Here is an 8,357-nt window from a genome sequence, read left to right as displayed (position 1 = left end):
AGCCACTTGAACACTAGCAGCATAAGTACATCTTGCAAAACGCACTTTTATGAGTTGTGTCTATGAGTTGCATAAGCATCTCTGCAGGTGTCAGTTTGCAGCTGGCTCACACGCTTGTTTATATTTACATGGGTGATGTACATGGTGGCAGGGCCAACAAACTGTCCTCTGTGACTTTTCATAAAGGTTACATGAAGCTCTAGAACTGGGGTGTCAAACTCATGCATAGGTTAGCTCCAAAATTAAACCGATTTGAACCAGCTAAGCAAGACGTCCATAATTACATGAAAACAAATTCTGGCAGGCAGGTGAAAGTCTTGTACTGTGCTCAAAGGGTTTACACTTTCAGAGCATATAATGGTTCTTAATTAAATAGACACTATTTCTCTAAATGATAAAATAGTTTTGGTTGATGCAATATATAACACTTTTGGGCATGTCATAGTGAAAGGTAGAAAACCCCTTTGACATAAGATTTTTATTTGTAACTTATAGGGTTGCTCACTACAGTAAATGTAAACAAACATTATTGCGACAGTTCCCGTTTTATCCGATACAACCATTAAGGGAATAAAATGTAACAGAAACATTTTTTAAAAATGTGTTAGTTTTCTTGTAAGGTGTTTAAATATTGCTTTGACCTTCAGTAATTTTATCCAGTTTTTAGAAAACAGAAATGAGACTGCAGTCAGGAATTCAAGTCAGAGATGGAAAAAATGGAAAGAGAGAATAGAAAGGAAGTTCAATCTGTGGAGTGTAGAAAGGATTATAGGAGAAAAAATATAAATGCAGAATATAAAACTTTAAAATATGGAGACAATTAAAAATAGTTTAAAGTGTTTGAAGAGAGAATAAACTGAATTTTTGCATATGGTTACATTTTTAATTTTCCTCTCATTATTTTTTAGCCTATGTGTTGTTGATTGAGTTATAGTCAAATTTTTTTTTTATCAATATTCTGATTTCTGAATATTGTGATATTCAGATTTAATTAAATTTAATGTCAACACAACACATTCTTTCAGTTTTTTGGAATTTCACACAGGAATTGAGCTGTGGATTTACACATGCTTCATTTTATATATTTTTTTGGATTTTGTTAAACATGTTGTTAAACATGTCTGTCTGATCATATGCATAAATAAATAATGTGTTTTTAATTAATATGCAGAATAATTTTTGAAAAATAAGACCAGACCAGCTGTCAAAAAGAAGAAAATAAATTTGTCCAGTGTTTATTGGTATATATCTTAATAAAAATAAATAAATAAATAAATAAATATATATATATATATATATATGTTATACATACCGTACAACAGCTTTTTTTAAGTTTCAAGAAAAGTTTCAATTTAATATATAAAAATTTTTTATGTAGTATAACCATATAATGATTTATTAATGATTAAAATATAAATGATCTTTTATTATAGGAGAATATCTGACCTTCCACTGTCATTCAGTGGTCCTAGTCTTTGTTTCTTAAACTATTATAGCATGTATAATTATTTAGAATAAGTTCTATTTTTACATTTTCAGCATTTTTCAGAATTTTGATAAATTATTGACTTTAGTTTGTTTCAGTATTTTTATGCACTTTTGTCAATTTCAATAGTTCAATAGTTTTTAATGTTTCTTATTAGTTTTTTTTTTTTAGCTATGTCTATTTCAGGTTTAGTTTTAGTAAATGTAGTAGTTCCAGCAGTACTTCACCGCTTTTTATTAATGAAAGCCATTTTTAACAATGTTATTTTTAGTTAACAATAACAACATTTTTTTCTTGGTTGTATAACAGGACTTTTGCTGGTTTATTTGGTGGTCAAATGTATTTCAGATAATATAAAGCAGTGAAGCAGTATCTACTGTACATGACTATAAATTACAGTTGAAAATATTTTATAGCTGAAAATATACTTTTAATCAAAAGTTTTGTCAAAAAATAGCTTTTTGTGTAAACAAAAAAATTAATGCACTACACCTGCTTGAAAGCCTCTCAGGAAAATACCTCTCAGGTGTTTTTCATTGATAATCAATTTTGCTCCAACCTTCGATGGGCACATACTGGTCTGAACATGTTGTTTCAGCACTCATGTGAGTGAAATGATGCAACAAACACGACTGACATAAATATGTTCTACTATATTCTACAGTGACCATGTGCTATTTTGAAGCCCATCTCCAGGTGGAGACAATAACACTTTCAGCATGATATTGCTTAAGTCACTCTCGAGGGGTGGCATGGCTGTCGACCATGTGAATGTTTGTTTACAAATTCACTGTGCTAAAATTGTGAAACACCCGGTCATGGGGTGATGAGGGGCTTCCATGAGCCGGAAAGTCTGACGTCTGTCTTCACCGTCCAACCGTCTGATCTCTCTTCCAGAATTATACAGATGGCTGTTGATGGTGAGCAGCCATCAGCACAAACAGGTGAGGAACAATAGAAGCTAAAAGAGATTATGTGTTACACAAATCACCCCTTGCTCAATTGTCCTAAAATCCTTCGGAATTTCTCACATACCGTACAACAGCTCTTAGGAAACAATAAAAGTGTAGCTATCAAAATTAAATAATGTTGTAATCTAGCAACTGAGCTGCCATGTTGTTGTGCAGTCAGGGAAGTTCTAGATGTCTGGATGTCTACATGCCAACAGCTATCACATGGGTGTTGTTTGGCCTGACTATGTGATTTGCCTACACATTTCTCTCACAGATGGAGAGCTTGGAAAGGGAGGGGGTCGGTGTTGCTAAGTTTGGCATGTGACTTGTTCTTTAGTGGGTTGTGTTGGAGGGCTGCATGCTTCTCCGAATCAAGCCGCACAAACAAGTGGTGGGAGCAATCCTGTCCCAGCCACCTCACAGATCAAGTGTCACAGGCAGCCGGCCGGTATATAAACCCTGAGTGCGTCCTGCCCTGACAGATCAAAATTAACCACAGTAAAGGCAGAAGCAACCAGAAAAGCTCAAGCTCAACCAAAGGCAAAGGCAAGGCAAAGCAGTGAAGGTTATAAGGACTCTACCTCAAACGACAGCAATGGACATCCAAACGGGTCAAATAGTCCGGGCTCCGAGTCCCATGGAGAGCCTGGAGAAGCAGCTGAGCTGCCCCATCTGCCTGGACATGTTCACAAAGCCAGTTGTCATTCTACCATGCCAGCACAATCTGTGCCGCAGCTGCGCCAGTGATCTCTACGACTCCAAAAACCCATACCACTACTCTGGAGGCATCTTCCGATGCCCTACCTGCCGATTTGAGGTGGTGCTGGACCGCCATGGTGTCTACGGTCTGCAGAGAAACCTCCTGGTGGAGAACATCATCGACATCTACAAGCAGCAGTTGGAGAAAGGAGGTAATGCCCTTGAACCTCCTTTGAAATCCAAAGAAACCAAAGAGCTTATGTGCGAGGTACACGAAGGTGAAAAAATTAACATCTACTGCGTAACCTGCCAGACACCCACTTGCTCCATGTGCAAAGTATTCGGTCAGCACAAGGACTGTGAAGTTTCCACTCTAAAAGGTGTTTATGAAGCCCAGAAGTCTGAACTTAAAAATTCAATAGACCTGCTAGGAGCCAGCAAAAGCTGCTTGCAGGCGATGGTATCGCAGATGGAGGAAACTAGCAAAACGGTTGAAGAAAACAGTCAAGTGCAGAAGCAGAAGTTGGGGGAGAAGTTTGACCTACTCTATGCCATCCTAGAAGACCGCAAGACCCAACTCTTAGAGCAGATCACTCAAGAACAGGATGAGAAGGTGGCTGTGGTACGATCGCTAATCCAGCAGTACAATGAACAGCTGCAGGCCAGCGTCAAGCTGATGGACACAGCCTCCCAGACCATGGACAACACCAATACAGCCGAGTTCCTCATTGCTGCCAAGAAGCTGATCACAGAAGCTAAAGATGCATCCAAGAACTCCCATCTGCAGAGGCCAGAAGCTGGCTTTGAGAGTATGGACCACTTCACACTCTTCACAGAAGATGTAGAAGCCATACTTGCAAAGATAGACTTTGGAGTTGGTGGAGACGATGATGATGATGATGAAGAAGAGGAAGAAGAAGAGGAATAGGAAGTGATAGATTCTAAAAAAGACTTTGTGGGTAGATTTGACAGTAGATTAAAAAACCTTCATGGTTTATGATAAGGACAATAATCTAGCTGCTTTTGATAACTGTGAGACAAGGGAAGTGCAATCTTAAAGCAGTTTTAGTACAAATTGTACAAATTGCACCATTTGTAATGTCTTTTCCACTTGACTTTTTTACTTTTTTTATTAATGTGGATGTTCCTATTTAATTATGTTTTTTATATTGTTAATGGAACATAGAAGTTAATGTTTTGTGTGCCAAATTAAAGCTAGATTTATAAACTGTAGAATACAGCTCTGCTAGCTTTAGAGTGTTATGTGAGATGCAAATGTTTGAATACTTGAAATATTAAATAATGCACTTGACTGATGAACTGTAATGTAATGTTCATTTTCATTGGATAATTCAGTGGAAATAAAGGACTTGCAAAAAACCCATTCTCTATTAATTTGTTGAGTTGCACACACCTTCAAAGGACCTTAACATTCTTGACATTTTATACCTTTCAACTGGGTTGCTATATCTACATTCTCTCCAACCTATCCTTGTGAGGCATTGCACTACACAGTTGAAGTAGGTGGCTATTTTAGCATGGTGAGAATGAGTGAAGCCACAGAACTCCAGGAATAGACTCACAGTGAGCTGCAAGGCCTCATGTTTCCAACCCTGACAATTACAGCTGCTTACAGGCATGTTTGACGAAGTTACAGGACAGAGGTTAACACTGACTCTGCTATCAGCTATAGACACTGTTGCTATGGCCCTAAAACAAACCCTAATGCTGGATTTAAATAACAATGCTGTGCATATCAAGTAACCAAGTAATGGCTTTGTACGTCTATAGATATAAAAAATAAAGTAAACAGTTTGAGCATAGAGACTGAGCAATAATTTCTTATTTTAATCAATAATTACTTGTTTTTAAAAACTGTAATGATTTTATACAATTAATGCTGGTTCTTGAAAAAGTGTACACAATACATTCTATGTATTTATTTTAATAAAAAGCACAAAGACAATGGCTGAGGAGATAAAGGGCTAATGTTTACTGTAATGGCACCTCTAGCCATGCCAAACCTTGTCAGCACATATATCAGGCATTTAGATTAGATTTAAACTACAAAGCAAACTCAATAGCCTGCCATGTGTTTTCCCCACTAACCTTTCCACAAAACTTATTTTTATATCCTTAAAATGTTGTTATATCCTGGTTTAAATCCATTTTTAATCAAATATTTTAATAAATGTTTCATGAACCCATGCCCTGCGGGCAAGATCCAACATGCAGTACAATATGAGGACAGGACATCCCCATTGACTTACTCAGCACAGACTATAATACATCTATTAACAAATTCATACACACATTTTTACATTCAGCTGTTGCGGTGTACTTTTTTTTTTTTTTTTTTAAAGAAACAACAAACTTAAATGACAATAACAATTCTGTGTTTGAGAAAAAAAATATGGTTTTAAACAAAAGAATATAACAGCTGTTTACAGGGTTGACCTCTTGATTTTAAACTTTCCAAGTATGTTGGCCTGAGCTGCCGTGAATAGTATTGTGCATGTCTGTCATGTATATTTATCTGTTTAGGTTGAGGCTCAGCTTTCATGTTTCTAATACACTTGAGGCCACGCTGGCATGGGATTGAAGTGTCTGCATGTGTGTGTCAAAACCTTCTTCTTAATCTACTTCGATTTGCCATAAAACAAATGATTAGTGTATACAACTTGTATACAACATTACTAATAATAATTTTTAGTACAATAACATAATACAGATATTAGAAGTGTAACAACATTTGATAGACTGATCTCATGATACAATACTCTCATGATAATTTATATAGTTAAAATGATAAATAATAACAATAAATAGAAAAATAAATAAATAAATAGAAAACATGTGTTAGCTAATCAACAAAAAAGTACTGTTTTTGCCTTTCTTGTCCATGTATGGTGTCTCCAGAATACAAAATTCATGATTCTCTTAACTTAAGAAAACAGAATAATGTGAGAGACAAATGCTTGTACTCTGTCCCTGACTGCAAACATTGAAGAAGTTTTAAGTATTGTATTTTAATAAATAACGATTATTTTTAATTGATTATTGATAACTAATATGGAAGGTCAAATGTGTAACCTTTTCGGTTTACCATATTTGATGTGCCATTACCAAAAATTGCTTAAAATGCTTAATTTATGTTAAACTTCATTTTTGGTGAACAATACAACACAAATTGTCACTATCCACAATGCATGGTAATATATTATGACAAAAAAAAAATTGTATATTCTTACACTCCTAATTGAGATATCTTATATTCCATAAGGAAATTAACTTCAGACTTAAAACAATATTGTTTAAATAATACTTTGATTACAGTATGAATTAATTTTGCCCACACTGGGTGCTTTCAATTCTGGCTCTGGTTACAGCGTTCCCCTTAATTTTTATTTAAACTTCCACTTTACAGCTCAGTAGTGAAACACTCAGCCAGTATGTGCAAATATACATTTGGTACATTAGCAAAGTCACTGAAAGCTCAGCAATGCTTCCCTAAATAAGATCAGGACTTCCCCTAGCCAGCACCCAAGGCCAGGGCATAGATGGGGCTAATTTTAGAGCAATGAATCAGCTCACAGTCTAGCACCAATGCACTAAAGGGCACCCTCTCATTCAACCTCCTAACCTACAAAGTGAATAATACTTTTTTCTCTGTCTCTTTTCCTCTATTAACCCTTCTTGAGAGCGGCTTTTCTAAAAACCACTAAGGCACTGCTGTAGGGTGTGCAAAAAGTTTTGTTTATCTACTAAACAAAAGGACAGAAACTGCTGTGTCATTTTGCATATAGCAAAAGGTATAAAACCTTGTTGAGGTGTTGCAGAGTGCACATCCAAGACTGCACTATGATGTGTAAATCTATCCCACATTCATTTTTAGCCACTGCAGACATTGCCTGTAGATGGGTGTACAGTAAATAGAAACATCCTCTCTGTCATCTTGCCATGTGCCTCATAGGCACTATTGTAGGGTGCACCAACATTACTTACTAAAGTCATATAAATGTAAAACTGGTTGTTATATAACAAAAAAGTTCAAGAAATATAACAATAGTAGGGAAAAGCTACTGATTATTATTTTGAATTTCAAAAGGTTTAAAACATGGTAGTGTCAAATTCTTTGACATTTTTTCTAAATTTAAGCATGGGGAAGAGTGCTGTTATACTAAATGTGACCTTGGACCACAAAACCAGTCTTAAGTAGCACTGGTATATTTGTAGCAATAGCCAAAAATACATTGTATGGGTCAAAATGATGCCAAAAATCATTAGGATATTGTTCCATGAAGATATTTTGTAAATTTCCAATTGTAAATATACCAAAACATACACTACATATCTCAACACTTTTTGATTAGTAATATGCATTGTTAAGAACTTCATTTGGACAACTTTAAAGGCAATTTTCTCAATATTTTACTTGACCCTTATGACTGGTTTTGTGGTCCAGGGTCACAAATATCAGCATGTCTGCCATTCAGCTTTTATAGAATGGTTCATTATACATGCAATTATTATCCAGTAACTTATACTGTACACTTATAAAAATAAAGGTGCTTTAAAAGGTTCTTCACAGCGATGCCATAGAAGAACCATTTTAGGTTCCACAAAGAACCATTCAGTCAAAGGTTCTTTAAAGAACCATCTCTGTCCTTTTTATAATCTGAAGAACCTTTATTTGTCACAAAGAATATTTTGTGAAGCAGAAAGGTTCTTCAGATGTTAAAGGTTCTTTATGGAATCATTTAAACAAAAAAGGTTCTTCTGGCATCGTGAAGCACCTTTTTTTAAGAGTGTATATCAGAGAAATGCTGGCCATGGGTTTGTATACTGTACTTATGAAAAATCTACTCAAGGCAAACTATGCTCCTTGCTCCAATCCACACTGCTTGTATGATCTGGAACTCCACAAACACAAGCAGCAGGAGGTACAAACTGTAAAATCATTGCATTTTTACTAAATATCATCACTCTTTGAAAGGGAACTGGACAATGAAATTTGAGAACTGAAGAATTGAGAATTGTTGTACAAATCAACGGATGGTTTAATCACAATTTTTAATTATGTTGTCATTTACTCGCCCTCATGTTCTGAGACCATTTAGTTCATCTTTGAAACACAAATCAAGATATTTTTAATGAAACCTGAGCTTTTTGTTTTTCCAATTCCAATGTTAAGTCCATTACATACATTTTTTGATGCT

At 35.4% G+C, this 8,357-nt stretch overlaps 1 protein-coding gene across 1 annotated transcript; it reads left to right on the top strand.

The window, feature by feature from the left end:
• The first annotated feature begins 2,909 nt into the window (after positions 1–2,909).
• trim63a (tripartite motif containing 63a) lies at positions 2,910–4,505 on the top strand. The gene has a single exon (XM_073852107.1). It carries the CDS (start codon positions 3,035–3,037, stop codon positions 4,064–4,066), a length of 1,032 nt encoding a protein of 343 aa, XP_073708208.1. The 5' UTR covers positions 2,910–3,034; the 3' UTR covers positions 4,067–4,505.
• The last annotated feature ends 3,852 nt before the right edge of the window (positions 4,506–8,357 follow it).

Source organism: Garra rufa, chromosome 12 (genome assembly GCF_049309525.1).
Source record: "Garra rufa chromosome 12, GarRuf1.0, whole genome shotgun sequence".
NCBI classification, from domain to species: Eukaryota; Metazoa; Chordata; class Actinopteri; order Cypriniformes; family Cyprinidae; genus Garra; species Garra rufa.
Note: the sequence above shows the minus strand (reverse complement) of the source record. Positions and strands in the feature narration are given on the sequence as shown.

Coding starts and splice junctions, on each gene's coding strand:
- trim63a (XM_073852107.1), top strand. CDS start 3,035: ATGGACATCCAAACGGGTCAAATAGTCCGGGCTCCGAGTCCCATGGAG.